The sequence below is a fragment of the Atractosteus spatula genome, chromosome 18 (genome assembly GCF_055471065.1).
Source record: "Atractosteus spatula isolate fAtrSpa1 chromosome 18, fAtrSpa1.hap1, whole genome shotgun sequence".
Classification (NCBI taxonomy): Eukaryota; Metazoa; Chordata; class Actinopteri; order Semionotiformes; family Lepisosteidae; genus Atractosteus; species Atractosteus spatula.
Window position 1 is genome coordinate 14,450,320 of NC_142723.1, and position 24,878 is coordinate 14,475,197.

Consider the following 24,878-nt stretch of genomic DNA (forward strand, 5'->3'; position numbering starts at 1 on the left):
TTGAGTTCCCATCCCTGGCTGTTATTAAAGTTTAAGGAGCCCCCTCACACCACGTGAACTGCAGCTGTCAGAATTGCCCTGGGCTATAAATAGAGTGAGGAGACATTTAAGCCACTGGGGGCTGTGTTGTGAGAGAAAAAGGGGGAGACGGTGTCTTTCTAGTCAGTGTAACCAATGAAGCTGAACAGAACCAAGGTAGGCCTCTTGGCTCAGTCCTGCTCGTTTGCGGTAATTGGTTGTGCTCCTCTTGCTCCTGTAACTTGGTAGAGTTCCAGTGCAGTAATAACCAAGCGGAGCAGAAGAGAGAATAAATGCTTTCCTATTTATACAGAGCGCCAGCCTTCATTCAAACTGTAGGCTGAAGCGACTGCAGACCAAAATCTTTTTTATGTGCAACCACAGCAAGCAACACGTGGAACTTTGTATTTGTGGTTCATTTGCAGTTAGTCTGTTTCTGTCTTGTCCTCTTGAGCTGAGAGGGACTAGAAAAAAAGGTTCTCAGAGGATAAATGCTATAGTTAACGATCAAACAGCTCAAAACCCGGTTATTAGGCAAGTTCAGTCTGCTGAATGTTTCTAATTGTTGTAGAGACTGTCGGTTTGAGTGTGAGAGCAGTGAACAGGAATGATATTGCAAGGCGTTTTCAATCAAGGATGTCAATGCTGTGTATAAGAGTATCTTAAGGCACAGGGCAAAGTAAATGACCCATCACAGAGTGCATTCCAACTCATTTTTGTGTACTCATTTTTGGAGCTCGTGCGATCACTTCTCTTAAAGAAGGAATATATGCCATTCTCTGCAGCTGTGATTTCACCATTATAAATCTGAAAAAAAGCTGCTAAGTTTAATTCACATCAAAGTTAAATATCCAGAAAAATAACAGAGATCGATTATACTGTGTGTTTGGTTCCGATCTTACTGTGTTGGCACTGGTTGCCCTACAGGGCAGTGTGGAGTTGGTTAAACTTAAGATATGGTGAAAAAAATAAAACTTTAGTGATTTGAAAGGATAAACTGTTCTGTTAGTAAGCCCATATTTAACTACTCAATCTACTGGATGGTGATGAATTTTATATGCAGAAATTTCTATTCTGAAATATATGGTCACTGTTGGAAATGGCTGTTAATTCTGAACTATTAGTATCTGGCTTCTCAAAGAGTTGCTGAGGAACGGCAGGGAGCCTGACTCTCTTGTTTTTAAGACCTTGACTTACTCTAAAGATCTTGGGGCATAGAAGTGGCCAAGGTAAAGACAATGTAGTGTTAAAGATCTATAATTGGCTGCTGTAGAAATTGTGAGATAACAGCAATCTGAAGAAAACCTTGTAGGGTGTCATGTTTTTGTGGGCAATTGAAGCATTTTTTAACAGTTTCTTGATGTTGCTTTTTTTAGCCCGACTTATTGAATTTCAAGAAAGGATGGATGACCAAATTGTATGAAGATGGGCTGGTAAGTGCAAACTAATCTTAAAAATGTGGAAGAGACTTGGATTAGTTACAGTATTGTCCTAACTCTGAGCCATTGTCTTATTTTTAGTGGAAGAAGCACTGGTTTGTCCTAACAGATCAGAGTCTGAGGTACTACAGGGACTCGGTTGCTGAGGAGGTAGGTCAGGTTTTATCATATGATTTGAACAGATGGGCTTTTAGGTGCTCACAGCTGAGATTGACAATTTACAATGTAAATTACAATGTAACAATTTCTTCAGTGTTGAGGAATCACACTCAATTTATCGAAAAAAGTATGTATCGAAATGAGTAATTAAGGACAGAAGATAAAAATAACAGCAATGCAATATCTTTTTTCCAAAGAAGAAGTTTTTTTTTTACTATGGGGTAAATGAGTAAGAAGCATAAATTAGTTGCTTCTACTCTAACTTCTATTTCAGATAATTATATTACTATACTTTAAACTTATACAGTTTTACCGGTCTCTCTTAGTTCATGTCATCTTAGAGTATGCTATAAATTAGAGAAGAAGCAGGAGATCATTTTATTTCAAAGCACATTTAACAAGTGAAGATGGCGTAACGTGGACATTATGCAGATGTGCCCCTTACGTTTCGCCTCTATTGACAACTTTAGGCGGCAGATCTAGATGGAGAAATAGACCTGGCCACTTGCTTTGATGTCACAGAATTCGCAGTGCAGAGAAACTATGGATTTCAAATTCATGTAAGTAGAATGTATATGAATAAATGACTTTATAGTGTGAAAAAAACGATGCTTACTGAGCACTGGAGGTGTACAATGTGTCACAGGCTGTGCTGGAGTTCTGTATAATGTATAATGCAGTGTTATCAAAATGTTAATAGCCTTCAGTAGCAAAGACAAACCCTGCTGCTTTGCAATGTGACAAATGAAGAATCAGTGCAACACCAGGCACAAAACAGGAGAGCACAAACACAACAGTATCTGGCATGGTTTTACAGGGCCTCAGGTCAGTCAATTGTAGCAGAGTTGTAGCAGAGCCTTTAACATTCACAAACTAGTTTTCAGACTTTTAAGTATGCCTTTCAACATGATTGGTCCGTTTTTTACTAATTATAATTGTCAGATGTTGCCTGGCTGTTACTCTGTTGCTCAGTTTTCTTAATAAAGAGGAAATCCTTGCAGTTCCTGGGCATCGCTTTTTAGTCTATTCATGAAGAAAAGTAATTAACTGGCGATTCACTTTAGAAATGAATGGAGTGATTCTCTGTTTAAAGAAAAGCAAAAACAAAGCATTAGTGAGTGAGAACTGGCAAAGATTGTATGTGAATTTTCTGTACATGCTTGTAAACTGCTAACATTTTTAAAGAAAATTGGCCTTGGCACCAGAATAAAGAATCATCTGACTTCTAATGTCATTGTGTGTCACTTCACTGGGGCTAATTCCGTTCTGCCTCACCGACTGTCTGCCCTCAGACTGGTGAGAATCTCCCGTGGAGACCTCCTGACTTCATTCACATTAAAAATAAACCTTGTTTTCTTAAATCTGCAACAGAAAACTAATAAAGGGACCAACCATAACCTGAAACCAGGTAGCCATTAGTCATTGAAAGGCGACGTTAACCCAGGCCATTCTGTTAAACTGATTTTTTTTAACTTCAGTGCTTTTGTTTCTGGAAGACTCTAAAATGAGTAATATCATTTTAACTAAGGGCAGCAGAGTAGTGCAGTAGTTAGCATTGTTTCTCAGAGCGCTGGACCCTGGGTTCATTTCCTGGAGTGCTATCTGCGTGGAGTTTGTATGTTTATGTGGGTTTCCTCCAGGTGCTCCGGTTTCCTCCCACAGTCCAAAGACATACTTGTAGGATAATTGGCTTCTGGGAAAAGTGGCTCTAGTGTGTATCGGTGTGTATACTGGCTCCATCCTGGCTGTATCCTGCCTTCTGCCTGTTGCTTGCTGGGATAGGCTCCACCTCCCCCATGACCCTGTATTGCAAAAAGTGGTTAGAAAATGGATTTGTAACTAATAGTGATTAACAATAATGTTGTTTCTTTACTAGCTGTTAGCCCCTAGAGCTGGTGTAAAAATAGAACTGGACACCTTCTCCTTCCCTTAGCTAATAATAATGTACCTGTACATGAGTTTAACATCAGGAAATTAATAACGTGTGTATTTAATCGCCTCAATGCTACAGCCTGTGCAGAACAAAAACAGTGTCAAATCTGACATGTTTTTTTCCCTATATATTCGTGTTTTTTGGTCATAATCTCATTTCCACTTCCTGGAAAACAACTGTGGACCTCTATTTTAGAAAATTGAATAATGGATTTCAGATCCACTTAGAGGATTCTCAATTGAGAATTCTCAATTATTTATAAATAATTATATGTTACTGGGCATAGCATAAAAATTCAAATTTATAATGTGTTTGTTGACGGGAAATACGAGTGACATTGATACCGGGATAAAATCGAGTAGCGTTCCTGAAGCTGCATCATGGTAGGTTGTAGCATCAAGTGGTGCGTTAAAAACACTGCAAAACTGAGCTCAGAATATAGTGGACTCGGTAATATTAACAAATCCTTCACCTCAGAAGAGCAAATGTCACCACCTTCTCAGATGAATCTCTACAGAGCAAGGGAGAACTTCCTTTTTCCCCCCCACTCATTTTCCAGAAAATTCCGGAAATTCTCATTTTCCTGCAATGAGAAAGTTCCGGAAAATTCTCGCTTCTCATTGCAGGAAATTACTTGGGACGTGAAAGTATTGTCCGATATACGGAAAGTCCTTTTTTCGCCGCTTTGACCACAGACGTACCGCTCTTTGCCAATGCTGTGTTTCCTCTGACAGACGAAAGAAGGCGCCTTCACGCTGTCCGCCATGACTTCCGGGATTCGGCGCAATTGGATCCAGGCCATCATGAAGAACGTGCGTCCCACGACAGCTCCTGATGTCACCAGGTGAGACGAGTAAGGCATTCAGGCAATGCTGAAGACCGAGCTTAAAACAGAGGAGGCAGAAACACAGCGGTGTTTGGTAGCTTTGTCTTGCAAATGGAGGGTCTGACATAGATGCTCAAGTTGGAGGGAGGCGTTTCTGGAGAAAGCAGGACTATCCCACTGTGTAACTTTTCCAATCTATGTGACTATTGGTTCTTTGTCAAGACAGATATTCAACAACTGTCTTCAAAGGTAAGCATTTGTCACGGTTTTAAAAGCAGAGCAGGAAGAGTGCATCAGGTTTTTGATCGGTAAAATGGCAGCCATTGAAATGATGCACCATGAAGAGGACAAGAACATTGCTAGTCAAGAAAATCTTCCAGATGTACTGTCTTAATTATGCTAAAGAAGGCAACATTAGTGATTAATGACAGCATCGTTTAGATTTCTGAAGGTCTTACGGTCAGCAGTCTTCAGTAAATTGTTGACTGATGGAGAAAGTTAGTTCAAATACATCCCGTCCAAATAAATCTTGCTGTCTAATACAGACTGTTGTTACTGTTTCCTGGCAAAAAATCATTGTTGTCTGGGATCAACATTGTTTCAAGTATGGAGAGAAAAAAAGATTGCCTGACTATTGCCTTTCAATAGGTGTAGTAATACATCTGAGTCGGTCAGCTTTGGCTTTTGGAAGTTTGATGTTTTTTCTTATGATTAAGAGTGGCGGGTGTCTGGAACGTGATTCCCAACCGTGTAGCTAAGAACCAAAAACTCGGCTTCTTCAGAAGCAACAGGACAAACCTTTTTCCTCTCAATGTGTAGTCGGGCTGAAGGACAGGCAGACTGTCCCAAATCCCAGTCCTGTTGAAACCTGATGGGACCAGTGGGACAGTGCATTTCAGTTCCCACACTCACAGTAACCCCTCATTACAAATTGATCTGAAGATCCCACTACAAGATACAGATGACATCCTGTTTTCAAGCAGTTCTTTCTGCACTCAAAGGAGCAACATTTCAGCTTTTTAACTTGAGTACTCCCCAGTTGTGAGACTTAAATTGAAAGAATCGAGAAGTGCCAGCTGGCTTGTTTAGTTTGATTTGAGAACATTATCATTCAAATAGACTATTTCATTGGTAAAAGGGTTACTGTTTTAAGGTACTGTCTACTTCACGTTCTCCAGTCTCGTCCTGCTATTTGTTGTGTCTTTCCTTTTTCTGTGTTGCATCTGTTACAATGACACGCTTTGGCTGCAGTGTATGTTTTCTCAACCTCTGTCCTACTGTTTCTCTTGGCTTCCATGCTGTCCCAGGAAAAACTTCTCTTTGAAACTGTCCGTTCTCAAATCCAGGTTGGAAAGCTTCTTTCTGTCCCTTGTGATTGTCCAGCTTCTGTTTCTGTCTGTCGTGCGTGTGTAAACGAATGACACTCGATATTCTTTCATTTCATCATATGTACTCAGGCATTGCTAGTGTACTGTAATATTTGTTTACTTTTTTTTTCTCATTTATGTTCGTTGTTTTACAAAGTGGCAAAAGAACGGACCTCTTCCTTGGGGGGAAAAAAAGGCAATTTCTGTGTGAGAATTCCTGATTAATCTCAGTATTGGGCAGATATTAGCTTTACCTACAAATGCAGCTGCCTAATTTTAAACCCTGCCCAAAACCTGAAACAAGTTTCGAAGTGTAATAAAGACACATAGTTAAAATGAGTTGACATAAGCCTGTGTTTCTAATGCCCATCTTCATAGTGGAGCATCTTTTTGAAACCACCATCTTCACAAATGGTGATGAATGCTAAACATCAATCTTGAGTCTTGATACAAGCAGCTATCAATGGAAGTATAAGGGTGCTGGCTAAAAAAATGTTAGATATTTTTATTGTAAGGTGAGGCAGTTTGTAACCTTTCTGCCTCTGTAAATGATACCACGGAGCATTTTATGTAGCGATGTTGAGTTTCTCTGGAAAAAGACTGATGGTCAATCACGTGGTTTATCATTAGAATAGTTTAAAGTGCATCGTGTCGAGCAACGTAATTCAATTGGCATTTGCCCCTCTTTTTCCACGTTTGGGAGTGAAAGTGCCTAGGGCCTACGAACACCAAAATCCGGCCCCGTCGGATGGATATAACAAAAATAAGTGTTGATGTAATTGTAATTTTCCTAATAAATACCACTTGAACAACACAGGTTTGGCCTAGAAAGGCTGGTCGTTGGATTTTTGTCCAGGACCACTGAAAAACCAACCTTTACAACTTTATAATGAAAAGAAAAATGAGCCCATTGACAAATAACATTTGAAAATAATTGAAAAATAATTGAACAAAACATTAAAATATCTCTAGGAAATTAACCTTGTAAGAATCGCATTTTATGGTATAAAATACTTTGTTTTCACAGTAGGCGAACTATGGGATAAACGGTTTATAAACACAGGCCCAAATGTTTTTTAGGCAGTGGAAAGGAATAACCCCTCATGGGTTTTTTTTCCTCTCGAGGTTGAAAAGCTCATGGGAGCCATCCATCACTCTGTTTGTTTAACACACAGATATACTGTACTGGTATGCGGTTTCCCTCCTGCCGGCTCGGAGTGATGAAATGTCTGATATTTCTGGTGCTTCCCTCCCACAGACACCTCTCGGACACCTTACTTTTTCTGGCTTCCCCCCCCCCCCCCAGACCGATCGAAATAGACCCTTTCGTCAGCCGTTTTTTTTTAAGCGTCTCTTCCCCCAACAGTCGATTATTAATAACACACTGTGGAGACACATTCCCCTGCCCCTCAGGAAAACACACACAGAACCGCAGCCTGAAGGGTATTTATCATTGTCTTCCACTCGTCTTCTTTGCTATGTTTTGAAATGAAATGACATTAGTTAATATAAGGGAGATGCTCATGAATGAACTTTTACCAGTATATCGAGGCCGTTTTATGAGAGGGCTAGATAGGTTTGTAAAGAAAACAGTGTTTCTGTGTTTGTTTAGAGATATTGCTACAAGAAGAGTAATGTCCAGTTAGGGAAAGACTGTTATGCTGCGTGGTTAATGTTCAGTTTTTAAAAGGGACTGTTGAAAACATATTAAGCGCTTTGACCTTTAAAGGGCTATATAAAATATAGTTTATTATTATATCTTGTCTTACCGACATAAAATGAGTTTTGCAGCGGCACTGGCCGGCATTTATCGTTGCCTGCACTGTAGAGTTTACTTGTGAACGGCAAACCTTCTCTTCTTTAAGTCCGAATCTTGGTTAAAACCCCATAAATACCGTTCACAGACCCCCCCCCCCCCCCCATCCACGGAAATGTGCGAGGGGCTTTGAGTAAGGTATACTCCCTTTTCAAATGTCAGGACGGTGTCCCGTCGGGAGATGTAGTTCGTATTCCGGTGGGCGGGCAGAGTGGATCTGACAGGGCCGCTGTTTCCCCCAGCTCGCTGCCTGAGGAGAAAGCCAAGGCTGCGGCCGAGATCCAGCAGGGCCCAGCCGGTCCCGAGGCGGACGGGGGCGGCGCGGAGCAGCGCCGAAGCCGGGTGCGGGAGCGCCGGCGAGAGGGGCGCTCCAAGACCTTCGACTGGGCCGAATTCCGCCCTGCGCAGGACAAGGTGGACGAGCCAGCGGACACGACCACCACCACCACCACCACCACCACCCCCCCCTCCAGCGCCACAACCGCTACCTCCCCTTCCTCCCCCTCCCGCTCCCCCTCCTCCGCTTCCTCTCCCAGTTCCTCCTCTGGCGCGGCGCTCGGGGACTCGGGTGAGGCGGCCGAGCTGGAGAGGGAGCGGGCGCGGCGCCGGGAGGAGAGGAGGCGGCGCTTCGAGACGGTGGACGGGGGGCTGGAAGAGAGCAGTCGCATGGAGGTGGACCAGTCGCCCGCCTCGCCACCCACCCCCCCGGCCCCCGACACCAAGCCCCCCAACGTCCAGGTAGAGATCGAGCAGCACTGGCACCAGGTGGAAACCACTCCACTGCGGGAGGAGAAGCAGGTGCCCATCGCCACCCTGCACACCTGCGAACCCGGAGCCGACCGCCTGCCCCCTCAGGAGCTCGCAGCTCTGCTGGATAAAGAGGTGGGTGACACTGTCGTTGACCCCCGAATGCAAAAATACAGAGGGTTCCCAATTTGTAAATTTCGCATAATTTAAATGAATTTTTCTTATTTAAAATAATGGTAAATGCTATAGTTGTGCTCCGCGCTCGCGTAAGTTTGACCCTACTTACACCCTATAGACGCAAATGCGGGGACGACAGTAAATACCTTCAATACATCATCTTGTCGCATGTCTAAAATAAAAGCACAGTTTCCACAGACAAGTATACATAAAAACACATAAACCACGTAAAAATACGTGAAATAGAAGTAAGCATCAGTTACAGTTATAAAAAAGTTTGTGTGTTAGAGCACTTTGAAAGCACCCAGGTGACAAGCATGAATGAAGCATGTTCTTGTGCAGCTGGAGCAGACGCAGAAGGTGCTGGCCAAGCTGCAGGACCAGAACAGCCTGCTCCAGGAACAGCTCAAGGAGGCCCGGGGAAGAGAGCAGAGTGCGCGAGAGGGCTATGTGCTGCAGGTACACAGTCTGATTCACAGAGAGCACCTCAACACTGTCGACCGGGGGGGAAGCAAAGACGCAACGAGATGGAGATGGCACTCCAGATTTCTCTCCTCCTGACCTTCAGACTCAACGCTTTAGATTCAGATGTAAATTGTTTTTAATATTAATTAGCTGCAAATCTAAAAACACCAACTTCTTTTAATGAAATACTTTTATGGGATCTCTTTTTTTCCCCGTTTTGTAAGTTGTCATTCACTCATCTCCACAGTAGGACAACTCACAGCCTTATTCTATCTATTGCAGAGTATTGCTCACAGAACATACGACTTAACGCAAAAGGCCAAGTGAAATGTGCTGGTTGTCTAAACTGTTTATGATTTCAAACTTTGACAGCACCTTGAGTTGTGCATATAGGAACGTGTTGACACAAGTGTTTGTGGCCTTATTTGATCTTCACTAACAAGACTGGGAATGGAATCAAGTTTGCATGGTTGTGGTGTTGAAGCATGAATTCTGACTAATGATTTTTTTGACTGAGCATCACATCTTTGGGATATCATTGGCGTGAACGAAACTAAGGTAAGAGAGGAATTCAGAGAAGCTTTGGGCTGTGCTTTTTCCTCTTTTTTTGTGTGATTTCTTCCTTTCTGGCTTCTGCTTGCATGCCTTTGGGTTTGTGGGAGAAAATGCATGGTCACATTTTAATTTGGACTCACTCTGTTCACTGTTTGCATATTGTATGATATCCTTCATAACATAAAATAGAATCCCGACTGTACATCCCAGCTATATACTATACATAATGATATACATAATAGCAGTACCAAGACACCCTTTTATATGTATTACTTATCTAAAGTATAATATTTATTTATGGTCATGCCAAACTCCCATTGAGGAGAGATTTTTCCCGTAGTTGGATTGTATGTGATTGGATATTTCTTATGCTTTGCACAGACGCGGGTATAGCTGTAAATATAATTCAGTTTTTACATACATACAGTACTGTTCTGTTTATCAAATGTTGCATACTGTACCATTGTAGTTGGTAGCAGAATATCCCCTGCTGTCTTCTATGACTTTGAAATTACAAAATGCACTTTTTTTTTTAGTGGCTTGCAGTGTATGCAGAAATTGAGCACTTCTGGTTTTGTCCCCTTTATTTTTTAGTTGTTGGCTTTGCAAGCATCTTGCAGACACCTCCCTGAAAAAGCACAGTGGAAAGCTTTGAAGCATCAGTAGGCTTTCTGAGTTTACGGGGGGTGGGGGGGGGAAATAAAAAGTTTTGTACCTTCTCTCCAGAGGTGTGACGCTCAGTGTCAGGAGAAAAAGAGTGTGACTAACCTCATGTCTAATCGGTTTCTTAAAGAATGACTCTTCAACCTCACCGACAGGAGCCTGGCAAAGGCTCCATAAGCTCAACCAAGACCTTCAAAACGAGCTGGAGGCTCAACGGCAGCGTCACGACCTCACAAGCCAGCAGGTCCAAGCTTTGAAGCGCAGCTACAGTGAGGCCAAGGACGTCATCAGACACCATGAGTCGGAAATCCAGATCCTGCAGACCAAACTCAATAATGCCATGGCAGAGATTCTAATCAGTGAGCAAACTGTAGCCAAGATGAGGAGCGAGCTGAAAATGGAACAGGAGAAGTTTAAAGAGCGCATGGAGGAGTGGGAGCACAACGAGCAGACTCTTCAGACTCAGCTGAAAGACAGCGAGGACAGGCTGAAGGATGTGGAGGCTCTTCTTCTGGAAAAGACTCAAGCTTTGCGAGACCTGGAGCGACAGCAGGCCTTGCAGAAGGACTATCTTAAGGAGGTGCAGAAGCTGCAAGATAGGCTGAAAGACGTCACCAGTCAGCTGACAGCTACAGAACAGGCCCAGGCCTTGAAGGAGGAGAGGCTTTCGAGAAACTGCGAGATTCTGAAGGAAAGCCTGGAGAAGGAGAAGCAGTCTCTGTCTGAGAGCTTGGCAGAAGCAGAGGGGAAGGCACGGGAGCTGGAGGACAGACTTCAGGAGGCAGAACTACAAGTTGAAGACCTGCTGAAGGAGAAACGGGCCACTGGTCTAGAGAGCAGCGAGGTGGTCCACCAGCTTGAAGAGCAGTTGGCTTTCAAGACGGCCACCATCCATAAGCTCACTGAAAATATCCATGAGCTGGAAGAGGAGAAAGATCAGCTGACCTGCAGGTGCCAAGAACTGATCAACCAGATAACGGAAGCCGACAACGAAGTGGCCAAGCTGCAATCTCGGCTAAAAACGGAGGAGACTGACTACTACAACCTGGAGCATTCCTTTGAGAAGGTGTCAGAGGAATTCCAGAAGATCAACAGAGTTCTCAGAGAAAAGGAAGAGGAAATCAGGGAAGCAAAGGAGATGTATGAGAAGCTGGTAGAGAAGAAAGAGCAGGACCTCAATGAAGCCCTGGTAAAAATGGCTGCTCTGGGGAGCAGCTTGGAAGAAACGGAATTCAGACTTCGAGCAAAAGAAGAACTGCTCTCAAAAATGGGTCACGTCCAGGTGGAGGCAAGCGACAGTGAGAGAGATTTGCAAGCCAAGTTAGAAATGGCAGAGGATCGCATAACAGAGCTTGAACAACATCTCAGTGATCTGCAGCTGGGCTATGCCGACCTTCAAATGGAGAACAGCAAGCTTCAAGAAGACTGTGATGTCCTTGAAAGCATGCAGAAAAAAGAGGAGTCTTCTTCACCTGTAGGTGAAACTGCGCCAATTGCTGATGTTAGACCGAAAGTTAAAGCAAACACTGACTTTGGCGTTTCACTTGCTAAAAGACAGAGGATACGATTTTCAAGTATACACTGCCAAAAGTATGTCCATCCAGATGGCACAGAGAAAATGTGGATGAGTAGCACATCCTCTGATACCAGCCAAGATCGATCCCTTTCAGAGGAGAGTGGATCTTCTGATCCACCCTACCAGTGTACTATCTCTTCCACAAGTGGTGATCCAGATAAGTTTATTTCAATTATCCACTCACTAGAAACCAAACTGTATGTGACAGAAGAGAAACTCAAAGACATCACGTTAAAGTTGGAAGCGCAACAGAGTAGACAACTCGAGTCCATGATGGAACACCATAGCCAATGGTCGAAAACCGAGACAGAGCTCAAAGAGCAGCTGACAGAAAGCCTGTCCAAAGTAGACAAGCTAACATCTCAGCTCCAGGAGGAAATGAACAAGAGATGCACATTTGCTCAACAAACCAGATGCTGTATCAAAGCAGTGAATGCTAAATATGAAAAGGCCTTAGCTTGTGTAGAATTAAGCAGGGAAAAAGTCCAGTCCATCCTTAAGAGCCACAAAGATGATAGCACAGATAAACAGCTACAAACATTGTCAGAAATTGAGACAGAGCTGGTCAATGCCACTATTTATATTCAGCAGGGAGGAAGTGGTTTAGAAGAACAACAGCTGCAATACCAGGAAACTCTGAACAAGGAGGTAATGGTACATGAGCTATCGGATGAGGACAAGATCAAACTGTTTGCCAAAACATTAGCGTTTGAGGCACTGGTTTTAAACAAGATGGCATTCTCTATTCAAAATCCAAATTTAGACCTTTTGCAGGGACTTAGCACAGTATGTCAGGAGGCTGAGAAATTGAAAAGGAGTGATGAGTCATATGTTGCAATTGCCTATGCAGATGTCTTAACCCAGAAGCTAATATTAGAAAGTGAGTTTTGGGGTGAAGTGGAGAAGCTCAAGATGCAGTTTAAGGAGAAGGAAGAGGTTAGTCAAGGTGTTCAGTCATCGGGGGACAACCTTGCAGGGAAAACCGATAGCGTAGTAATGAGCAATGCCTGCATTAAAGCGGAGCTTGCTTTTGCAGTGGAAAATCTGAAGCAATTTTATGAGCGGAAACTTCAAAAGGTTAAGGAGGATCTCCTTGAAGCTCACAGGAATCTTGAACATAGAGATCATACATTGAAAGCAATTGTAAAAGCTTACAAGATGCCAGAGTTTGACCGGGTCATTCAGGAAGTTAGTGATGAGTTTAGTGGTGAACAAGGGAGAACTTTGGCTGACATCAGCCCTCCTGAGCTTGCTCCTTACTTAGAGCAAATTAAGATGGAGGAGGCCCACAACTTAGCCGAACAGATTGTCGACAAGCACCTTCAGAGAGATTTGCCGTCCTGTAGCATAGATGCAATAGAACCCCCGCTTGTGGGGCGAGACAAGCTAGCTGATGAACTGAAAAGGCAGGCAGGCATTCTTCAGCATTTGTCTCAAGAGATGGAGACTACCTGCAACACAGACAAAGGCATTGGCCACCACAGGTTAATGGACATTTCCTGTGTGCCTCCTTCTCACAGACATATCAGCGACAGCAGTTCCCTTTTCATGCGAGAAGCCATGGTTCAGGCTCAGATAGCTTATGTGGCCTGCAAGCTAAGAGCAGACCATGAAAGAGACTTAAAGGAATGTAGGGAGGCCTGCAAAAGCATGGATGTCTTGTGTCAAGAGCATGCGAAAAACGTGAACGCCATCCGCAAGCGGTACGAAAGCTCCTTGCAAGAAGAGCGGCGGAGCTTTGCTCAGACCGTTTCGAACCTCAAGGAGGAGAACGAAGCCCTGAAAGGAGAGGTCTCCCAACACATGGCAGAGCTCTCTCTGCAGCAGGAACGCCTCGTGCAGATGGAGGAACATTTCCGACAGGAAATGGAAGAGCTGAAGAACAGGTATGAGCAAGAGCTGCACCGAGCGGAGGAGAAAAGGAAGACGGCGGAGGCGGCGTTGAAGGACAGCACGGCCGAAAGCCAGAGGAAGCTGGAAGTCGTGTTGCTAGATATCGAGAACACGGAGGACAGGCACGAGGCGCACATCCAAAAGCTGGAGGACAACTTTCATAGCAAAATACAGGAACTGCAACGAATCCACGAGGAAGAGATGCAGCACTTGCACAGCCACTACACTCAGACCATCAAAGCCATGCAGGAGACCGTGGAGAAGCTGAAGTCCAAGCATCCAGAGGACTCGCCCGCAGAGGTCTGCTCACCTCCCAAAAACTCCCGGCCAGCGGAAAAGGTTGATGGGACGCAATCCCAAGAGGCGAAGACGGAGTTGGATTCTATGACCGTTTTGAGGGAGAGGATCCAGGAGCTGGAGACACAGATGAACGCAATGAGGGACGAGCTGGAGCACAAGCACCTGGAGGGAGATGTGTCCAGCCTGAGGGAGAAATACCAAAAAGACTTTGAAAACTTAAAGGTTTCTAGATGTTTTGTTATAGTCTTCTAGGCTTTATCTGTGGATTTCAGGTTGCAATGGCTCATTACAGCTCTGTTTGTGCCGCAAACAGAAAAATGGACTTGCCAAAAGCTTTGTAGGAAGCTTTGTTGATCTTTACCAATTTGCTCCTTGAATGAATGAGCTTCTTAAAATTTAGGCCTTTGTTTGCTGAAATTTTCCAGGGTCAAAAGTGATTTTTTTTGTGTCAAATGTTATTTTAAATGTCGCGCAGTGCCCTCAGAAACGTGCAAAACATTTTCAGTCTGAATTTTTCCCAGGAATTTGATGATAACAACTTGGAAGCAGTTTTTTTAAGGCCTAACCTTTTCATCTTGTACAGTCTGTAAAATTCAAAAAGTGCATCATCCCAGGCGTTTAAGTGTTTGAGGTTTCAGTCACTTTTGTTTGAAATATGAGTGAGCTAACAATGGCTTGATTTGCTATTGTGAGCTACTGTATTGAAACAGTCCAGTGCTCTTCTCTAGTTATGTAATGGTGAGCTGAGTCTGCTGTTTTAGAAAGGGTTTGCTGGTATTTTTGCTGGATTTCTGAATTTTAATATTTTAACAATCTTTTGGATCATCCACATTAAAGGCCGAGACTTTCTAAAGAAAGGGGGCTTTTTACTCTCATTTTTTATAACAGTTCCATAAAAAAGAAGGTTGAAACAAGAGACACTTCTTGTACTTGGTGTCTGTTGTGAAGTAATTGAGGCCAATTTCCTGGATTTTCCAAATTCAGAGATGAGAAGCTCCTGAAAAATGACATTTGTTTAAGGATGCCATTGCAACTTTAAATCCATGTCCTTGTTAATAAACCAAATAAATCCTTTACATACCTTCCACTCCCATATTCCCATCTCATATCCCATGCTGTTTGCTCTCCATGATAAACACACCACTGACATACTGTGTTGCATCATGGAAGCTGTTTAACATAGGTGGCTTGAAATGCAGAGACAGTGCAGCAGAAGCACTGTAAGACAAGCCAATGGAATGTTTTACCTCTGAAAGTCTTCCACCTTTTCTGGATCTGAGGCCATCGTGCATGACTGGTTCTTCCTTTCATTTTTTTTTCTCTGAAAACATGGGGAGGTATTCCATTATTCAGACTGATGTCCAATTATTCCTTTATTCGTTTGGCAGACACTTTTATCCAAAGCAACCTTCAGTAACTTCTGGTCAAGTGAAAATGGTTAATGAATCAGTAGCATAAAAACTTAGCACAGCAGTGTCGTAAGTATGTCAGTGGAGAACGTACCTTATTTTAAAGTCATTCAATTCTAACAATTGCGATTCTAACACGTATTGTATTGCTGTTGTGGAGAAAACAAGCATACACTACTTTGGTCATAGCCCAGTGATTACAGCAGAAGTTAGCTAATGTTATCCACATCTCTGGGCTTCTGTCCTGTCAGGAACTGTACTCCAGTGCTCTGTGCTTTCATTGAGTGAAGGCGGCAGGGAGAATATTTAGCAGACACCTTTAATTTTCAGTCAGCCGTGATTTATATGATGGTTTCCAGAGCAACATCAGAACACAATACAGTAAGCCTGCTAAAATTCTGCTTAAACCCCTCTGACCTGATGCTTTACCCAGAATGACCAAAATCCAGGATTTACTTTCACCTGAGCTTATGTCCACATTGCATCTTCTGCGCCCGGTTCAAAGCTTTGCATTGCAGCCAACTCCCTGTATAGCAGTGGTATTGCATGGCATTGAAATTGTGGTGAAGCTTGTTTTTGCTTTCTTCAAGATGTACACGGGGCACAAAAGCAAGTGTAAACTTTATACACATTTGCACTAACCACAGATGATATGAAAACACTGAGGTTTCATGTAAAGTAGTGAGAGAATTCAATGGTTCATACTGTAGGCTACCGGAAACATCCTCCTTTTTAGCAGCTCTTTATGATGTGCTTTTACTGTCAGACAAACGTCGTTTGCTGTTGGAGATTTTAGTACTGGATGGAATATTTCCCAGCTGTTCACTACCTTTAGCATCTATAGCTGCTGCAGTGGGTTGCATCTTGCTTTGAGGCTTGTATTTGCTCCCTTCGTGGTGAGTTGGATAATAACCTTGACATTAGAGTAACAGACAGTGCTGCACTGTTAAGAGCACCAGCCTGCTGAGTTCTCCACACACCTCCTGTGGGCTTTGGAATGACTGTAACCCCAGCGCAAGAGATGACAACAGAGCTGGTGTATGCAAAGCACGCGTACTAGACTCAGTGGCATTTTGTAGAGTTTCAGTTTTCACGCAGACAGGAAACCTAATGCTTGGGGAAAAATCTGAGAAGTGAAAAAAAATACAATAAAAATCACGGCACTGCAGCTGCCTTTATTAACTTAAATGTGTCACGGGAGTCATAGTGACACGCTGCAAGTAGAACATGCTTTGGTTTTGAAAGGAAGCTTTCCTCTCTAGTTATTTCTGAAGGCCCTTTCAAAAATGTTTTTTTCCCCACTTCATTTCTTCCCTGACACCCCCTCCCCTCCTTCCTCGCCTCCATGACCTGATGCTTCATTTCGTCATCTTTCTCGATGATCCTTAACTGTCAGTAACCAGTGATCGGGCACTGCTCCTTTTCCGTAGATGTCAAACTAGATTAAAACGACCATCGCGAGCCACGGCGGGCAGCCCGGGGGAGCAGCCGTGCTGGTCTCGGACGCTCTCGGGGCTGACCCTGAGCGGAGGCCCGTGGGATGGGTGAACAAAGCGTTTGACCGGCCCTGGTGCGAATTCTTCCCGTTTCCCAGGCGACATGCGAGAGGGGCTTTGCTGCCATGGAGGAGACGCACCAGAAGGTGATAGAGGACATCCAGAGGCAGCACCAGAGGGAGATCTGCAAGCTGTTGGAAGAGCGGGAGAGGCTGCTGGCCGAAGAGACGGCTGCCACTATTGCCGGTGAGGCCTCCGTTTTGTCCTCTGGTTGCTTTTTACCACCGAACCCCGATGCAAGCATGGAGCCCTCATACATGACATCGAGGTTGCCGTGTGTGGCGTGGGACACAACACCAAGCACAAAATGGAAGGGACCCCTCCAAAAAAGCCAGCGTATTGAAACTGTGCTTCGTGCAGGGTCTGACACAGACACTCATGCAGAAGGCTAGTGTTTATATCAAGTTCACGTTTATTTGTCATTCCAGCCATATACAAGTATACAGTGGAACGACATATCGCTCCTCCTGGTCCACGGTGCAAATACAGACAGGACACTGAGATAGACGCTGTAGAAAGGATACACATCGTGCAAATTACTAAGGCAGCGTACACAGGATATACACATAGTGTAATTTGACCATTACAGAATAGTACAAGGAAATACATCATACACTAAACGCTGGGGGAATTTAAACCCTGTCTCTGGAATTGGAGCAGGTGCAAATAGATTCCAGGGTGTTGAGGAGCCTGACAGCCTGCAGGAAAAAGCTGTTACAGAGTGTGGTGGAGCTAGCCCATACAATTGCGATATCTAAGAGAAAGGTTTATTAAATCTTCCGTTTTAATTCAAAGGGGCTTGCATTCCCCCAGAAAATCAAAACTGTGGCATAACACGGGGGGGGGCGTGTTCAGTGTGGAGGTGGAGCCCTGGATTAAGGGCAACGCGTTGCCTTAGCAACCACAGCTGTGGGGGCCCTTTAAGACACACTGAACACCTCCCCGGAGGGATGAGCAGATCCCCGCAAGGGGAACATGTTCCGCCCACAGCCCCGGAGGGGATTGTGACGCGAGCGTAAGGCCGTATTTTTCCTTCGTTTTCTTTTCTTGTCCTTGTCTCCTGTCCCACCTTGTATCTCCCACCGGGCTGGAGCTTGAGTTCTCTTTTTGTTTTGGCCGCGCGCTCCTTTTCATCCAGTCTGGATCCCGCTGACTAGGGATAACCGAGTCTGGATTCCGCCATCCCAAGCGGTTCTTTTTCCCCAGGCTGAACCCCGTTAAGCAGGGAACAGTCCAGGCTGAACACTGAACACTGCTGTGCAAAGTGGCGCATTTTTCTTTTTGCTTTTCCCTTTTGTGTTTTCGTTTTTTTTCCGGTTTTCACTAACCTCACACCGGTGCCTCTGCCCCCTCACTCGGGGCGTCGACTTTTTCCGGTGCTCCCCGCGGCTCCTCCCACTCCCGCACTGTTACGACAGCACCCAGCTTGGCGTCTCAGCTCACCACGGCAGTCCTTACCTGGGTTAACACGGTCATTGGCTTTCCCCCCCCCCCCCCTCCCCCGTTAGCTATTGAAGCCATGAAAAACGCACACCGAGAAGAGCTGGAGAAGACCCAGCGCTCCCAAATCACCGGGATGAACTCGGACATCGAGGAGCTCCGAAAGCAGTACGAGTAAGTGGGCAACGCTTTGACTGCTGGGCAGTGACCTGAGAATGTCCATTTCAGAGCAATCCAGCAGGTACAGGTGATGGTGAACGGGAAGCTCATTTTTGGATTTTGCTTTCGTGTAGCCAAGTCTGTGTTGAGGGGAAAAGAAAGGTGTTTCTTCACCGATAGGTCTTTGCAAAGTGAATCCTCGCTGGTAACGGAATACCTCAGGTTCGGCCCATGTCATCTTCAGATGAGCTAATGAAGGTGTTACTTTTGAAATAGTGTGTTACTGCCCCAACCCAAAAGAAAAATGGCTTCAGCTTATTCCATGATGATGACAGCAGTGCAGAAATAGGAATTTCTTCTTGTCTCTGGTCTCCCCACCGCCAGAGAAGAGCTACAGTCCATCCACCGGGAGCTGGAGGTGCTTTCAGAGCAGTATTCCCAGAAGTGTCTGGAGAACGCCCACCTGGCACAGGCCCTGGAGGCCGAGAGGCAGGCCCTGCGACAGTGCCAGCGTGAGAACCAGGAGCTCAATGCGCACAATCAGGTGAGCGCCGCCGGGCGACCTGGGAGACCGTATCCCAGGACACGAGACCTGACCTTCCGGAGCTGGTTAAAAAGAAACAAAAAACAAGTGGAGGTCGGCACAAGTTGGCACGACAAAGGTCGAAACCTGGAAAATTCCTCAGCAGGTTCACCGGGGATTATAGTTTGAAAACACGGGCCTTGTTTTATGTGTGGAGGAAAAAGCGCATAACTTAAATTCTTAATTATTTAGGAAATCTCGACAATTTGCTGCAGTAGACAGGCTGTCACGTGAACAGAGAAATGCCCAAAACGCGTGCCCAATGCCCTTGTGCTTTTGCTGGGGAAGCTAAACTTAAAAAAAATAGATCTTTCAATGTTCGTGCTGCACAGGTGATCGTGTTACATTACAGTTTTGATCCCTTTGTAAAACGCGATGTTTACAGACCCCGGCGAGTCACAGCTGTAAAATACTTAAAGATTTAAGCCCTCCAAGGTATCCTCTTTTATTTTTTTGCGCTTTGAGAGCCTTTGCAGTGGCGGTTGTCTTGCAGGAGCTGAATAACCGCCTGGCAGCGGAGATCACCCGATTGCGGTCCAGTATCACCGGGGAGGAGGCTGGCTCACCTCTCACTCACGGCAAGGACATCTACGAGCTCGAGGTATGGGCCCCGCTCCTCTTCCTCACTGTGAAAGGAGCTTGGCGCTTCAATAACCAAGTGGGCACAAGTGAAAACCATGTTGAAATGCGTTTAAAACCGAAAACAGGAGGCGCATCTTTATGCAATGGGCTGTGGGAGCATGGATCAAGCTACCGTGTCATACTGCTGAAACCGGTAGCCTGGTTTCTTTCAAGAGATCTTGAAAGCTGGAGGTCTTTGGATCAATTACGTATTAACTACCAGACAGGGTAGATGGGTCAAACAGCCTCCTCTTGTTTGCAACTTTTTTGTTCTTAAAAAGTGAAGTACTGTTAGAAGAAGATCTCGGTGAAAAAGAGGCCCTGAGAAGAGAGCAGATTTCTCAGATGTCTCTTACTCGGTGCTTTGAAATGACACGTCATGGATCACATATTTTGGGAGAAAGAAAATAGATTCGTACTTCAATATTTAGTCGGAAAAACACCTCCTGTTAGCTCAAAAGGGTTTTTTGCCCTGTTGGAGTTAAGAAAGTGAAACAGGCTTGTGCTAGTATTATTATTTGCTGGCTGTAACTTGGATAAACAACTGTTTGGTGATTATAACTGCAAAGCAAACCACTGAAAATGCATCGTATTCTGAGCATTAAAAAAAGTATAATTAGCGTGTAAAAACGAATACATACTAGTATATTTAAAAAAAACATAAAGCCACGATAGTCTGCAAGGAAGGTATCCATTATTGTCAAATTAATAATAATCTAATTAATCTCAGTTGATCTAATTTAGCATTGACTTCATGTCAAATGCGCTGTGTACCACCCAGTGATCATGTACAGCTGTGTTTGTGTAAAAGTTTGGTTCCTTGTGAGAAACAGGAGTGACAGAAAGTTATTTTCTCTCTCGGTTCAAGGTTGTGCAAATTCATCTGGGATATAAAATTAGCTCTTTGTGATTTAATCTGTTTTTTTTTTTTTACAGGTTTTATTGCGGGTCAAGGAATCAGAAATCCAGTATCTAAAACAAGAAATCCACTCACTGAAGGACGAACTCCAGTCTGCACTAAGGGTATATCAAAGTACAAGTTTCACAGGTCTATTGAATGGTGCCAAGGCTTCACTGGGCATTTGAAAAAGAGTTTTTGATGTTAGCATCTTGTGTTTTTTATTTCTAGTTCTGCACGGTTTTCATTTATTGTTTCTATCTTGATTATTTGCAATGGAGACTAATGATCTCTTTTCAGGGGTAAAATTCAGTTTCAGCGGCGGAGGGCGCGAGCCCGCGCGGAACTGCAATGGTCACATAAGGAAGATCCGTCTCTGACGTCACACACACGGGTTAACTGAAGTTAGTCTTCCCCCCCCCCCCCCTTCTGTAGGACAAGAAGTACGCCACGGACAAGTACAAGGACATCTACACGGAGCTGAGCATCGTGCGAGCGAAGGCGGAATGCGACATCATGAAGCTGAAGGAGCAGCTGATGGTGGCCACGGAGGCGCTGGGGGAGAAGACAGCGGAGAGCACCCCTGTGTCTGGATATGGTGAGCTCCTCTTTCCAGTGTGACCCACATGCTCCCATGCAAACCTCCACCCACTCTCTGACGCTTTCTTTGCTTGGTATGGAACACCTACAGTACCTCATATCGCCTTGTAGGCTACCGTAGAGTGTAAGAAGAACTGTTTTCTTAGTTAATGAAAACACAGAGTTTTAAAAACTGGACAAAGGCTTTTGCCTTGGTTGAGGTTTTTGGATATCCGATGGTTAATGTCCTGATGTAAAAATGAGGTAATTAAGAGTAATTGTGTGCTGCATGTGAAAAGATACAGTGTTTTAGCCGCCCAAAGAAAAACAAATGCTTTTTGCCCGAGGTTTTGTGAGCTTTCACGTCCTGTGTCCCCAAAGCTCGAGTTTTCTCGAGCAGTGGTTGTCTTTGCTGGTCCTGGAGGATGACGACACACTAATAAGTTACTTGACTGGAATGGTTGCAGTTCTTTTTACTACACAGACGTTTGAGATTTTATTCGCCTTTTAAATGCAATAGTCAAAACAGGATCTTCTGAAGTTAAAAACTGTCAAACAGTTAAAATTATTATTATTATTATTATTATTATTATTATTATTATTATAAAGAAGAGCAGAAACCGACAAGTGAGTGATCCTTCAGGACCAGAATTGTGAACCCCTGTTCTAGACTACGAATAAAAGCGCAGCCTGTGTGGGACATTCTGTCAGTAACAAGGTTCTTGACTGTAAATCTATAGTTGACTCCAGTTGTGAATCCTTACAAAAGCCACTCTATTATCATTTAGACTTTTTTTTTTTGTTTAAAGAGAACGTAACTTTGAAAAAGCCCAGAGTGAAGACCTGAGGATCTTTATGTGGTTTTTCGGTGCTTCTTTGACTGTTTTATCATGTCTGTTTTGCATTGCAGATATAATGAAATCTAAAAGTAATCCTGATTTTCTCAAGAAGGAGAGGTCAAGTGTTAGCCGACAAATTCGAGGAGTGCGGTCTAAGGTGAGTCATGTGTACCTGATTAGTGTGACCACAGTAGATTAACTCTTCTTTTTGGTGACTATGTAGAGAAGGACCACAGAGAGAGAATGCAGCATTAGAGTATAAATTTGGCATACATTACGTTGTATTAAATTTTATAGCACCTCAGCCACTACCTACATTTGTACAAGAGAGTGGTGATATCCCATTTCTGTGTCCCAGAACTTGTTTGTACAAGATGTCAATAGTATAAGAGGCCGACACATCTGGTATCAGAACAGAACCATCCCAAATGCTGAAATGAATGTCTCTGGCAACTGTTTTTCAAAGCAATTTCTGAATTAAAGCACATTCAAAATTGTCATATTCTCAAAAAAGCAGTATCACTTGCAATTAAAGGCAATGACTGCTGAATTAAGTAGCATCTCTGGAAAAGCTTTAATTGGAAATACCCAATCAAATATTTACAATGACGATAAGCACAATACATAACCTACAATAACCTAGAAAATATTTTCCTGTGTAAACTCTCAGGCATTTGATCTGCTATACTTGTTGCCTAGTAATGTGGAGCAATAGAAATTTGTTTACAGAAGTTAATTGGCTGAGATAGTCAATCTCCACACCTTCATACCTTTTTTTTTTCTGGGGGATGGTGACAAGATCCAGCCTTTTTATCTGTGATTGATCTTTTCACAATTGATAATTGATTTGATTACATTACTAAGCAGTTGACTAGACCAGCGCCTGCGTTGGAGTACATCGTGGGGTACAGTACAAGATGTCCAGTGCCTCTGTGTTGAGATGTCAGGTTCAGCCTTATGCACTGTTTCTCGTTTGCACATGTGCAGTAACCGTGTGTGTGTGTGTGTGTCTAAGCTTGTCCTTCATCTTTTGCCCTGACAGTCTGTAATTGAGCAGGTCTCATGGGACAGCTGATGACTGCCAGGGAGTGGGTATGCCTGTGATCTAGGTAACTGCATAGAGTGTCACCCATCCTGCATGCCACATGTCCATTTGTCTCCAAGACTGCTCTCAAGCTTGGTTGTTTCTAACAGGGAAGGGGGAGGCAAACCTTGGTCTTTCCATTGCATTGCAACATAGGACTCCAGCCTAAGCAAGTCCATTGTGCACATTATTAAACATTATTGCCCAATCCTTGCAGACTGCTAAAGCTAAATTAAATATTAGATAGAGATGTCATACTTCTAATTGAATGGAAAAGTCAAGATTTCCTGCCCCTGCTGTAGCACAGTGACTTCATCCTATTTGGGGATTTTCCCCTGGGAACAAACTATCGTGATATCCTTTCACATGTTTTTCCAGCTCCTGGTATTGTGTGCATGTGTCACAATGCATTTTTAGAATTATCTTTCCATTTTGATCTCTTCATTACAAATAGGAACTGTACAAATGGCATATGGTCAATATTGCCAGTAATGTTTCATTCGGAACAGTAGGATTCCCTAGAAGGTACCTCAAAACCACCCTTGAAGATCAAGTAAAAAATCCAGTAAATTATAAATTACGTCATTTAAGATGCTCTTCAAATTGTGTCCTGCTCTCCCAAAACAAGTCATATTGCTAAACACGATATGGAATGGATCTTGACAAAAATGCACATAAAAGCGTTCTCACTCTGCAAGTCCTCTTAGACTGGGGCCACCTTCTCACAGCACTTGTGAAGTGAACTCTTCCTTAATTATTAAAACAATTCATAGTTGAGCTTTTGAAGTGGTTCAGTGAGTCTAAACTGATTATAAGTTGACAATTGGGTCAGTTAAACAAAAGCAATGAGATCCTAACAGCAACAGATAAAAAAATAGATTATTCTAGGGACTGGCATGTCATGTAATAAATTGGAGATTTCTGAGGTACAAGGAGGAATAACATCTATTGCAAGTCTGCAATGAGCTGACTGACCACACCAAATCTCAAATCCTTCTCTATTATGGAATCACAGCATATCGGTTCTATTTATTTCCAGGAAAATGTGGTTAGATTCTTTTATTATCTGAGCAGAAGCTTGAAACAATTAGCGTGCACACAAAAAGGATTCACTGTACATTTAGTCTTGCTTCCAAGGTGTGTCAGTTTCATCAGAGTGAAGTTGTAAAGAAGGGTGAACTACTAGAGATACTTTTAAATTAGATTATATTAATGTAATTTGAATCCTCCTTCTTCTGGTGAACATCAGTAGAGGTGTGATTGCCAGCATCCTTGAACATATAGACTGATGAATTGTTTCTAATGCGTGGCTCTTACCTTATAGTAAATATCAAGGGTCTGATCTGTGTCATTAGCTGACTCTGATCAGGATTAAGTGTGTAATAGGCCCAGGTTGAGGGTGTCTCATCTTGTCATGCAGTGACCACTGGGATTTGCAGAGTCTGACAACTTACAGTGTTGTCCCCATCAGTAATAATCTCTGATGGTTGATTCTGACAAAGTATGCATGGTCATTCCCTGTCCTTGGTAGGGTTTTAGTAGTTTAAATGGTTGCATATTGTTGTGCACACTGTTAAGAAACGGGCAATTTAACAGTTGTGTACTATGGTTACTGTTATTGCAGAGACAGCTTCACTGATTTATTTCAAAGTCAGTGATTAAGATTGTTATCTTGGACAGTGCCCCTTTTTCATTCACTCTTGATATGCTGAGGATATTGCCAAGATCTTCCCATTTTGGTGTATAGCTCTCATTGTAACTCCTGAAAGACAGACA

General features: G+C 43.5%; 1 protein-coding gene across 1 annotated transcript in view; it reads left to right on the forward strand.

The window, feature by feature from the left end:
• The window catches only part of mpripa (myosin phosphatase Rho interacting protein a), a 167,242-nt gene that overhangs the window by 140,150 nt on the left and 2,214 nt on the right, over positions 1 to 24,878 (forward strand). The window contains exons 11-24 of the mRNA XM_088936349.1: positions 1,395 to 1,451; positions 1,539 to 1,607; positions 2,087 to 2,176; positions 4,284 to 4,393; positions 7,801 to 8,440; positions 8,825 to 8,941; positions 10,296 to 14,156; positions 16,938 to 17,085; positions 18,408 to 18,513; positions 18,883 to 19,042; positions 19,575 to 19,682; positions 20,639 to 20,725; positions 21,036 to 21,198; positions 22,090 to 22,175. Of these exons, the coding sequence (XP_088792475.1) occupies positions 1,395 to 1,451; positions 1,539 to 1,607; positions 2,087 to 2,176; positions 4,284 to 4,393; positions 7,801 to 8,440; positions 8,825 to 8,941; positions 10,296 to 14,156; positions 16,938 to 17,085; positions 18,408 to 18,513; positions 18,883 to 19,042; positions 19,575 to 19,682; positions 20,639 to 20,725; positions 21,036 to 21,198; positions 22,090 to 22,175 (5,802 nt within the window). The remainder of the gene's footprint in view (positions 1 to 1,394; positions 1,452 to 1,538; positions 1,608 to 2,086; positions 2,177 to 4,283; positions 4,394 to 7,800; positions 8,441 to 8,824; positions 8,942 to 10,295; positions 14,157 to 16,937; positions 17,086 to 18,407; positions 18,514 to 18,882; positions 19,043 to 19,574; positions 19,683 to 20,638; positions 20,726 to 21,035; positions 21,199 to 22,089; positions 22,176 to 24,878) is intronic.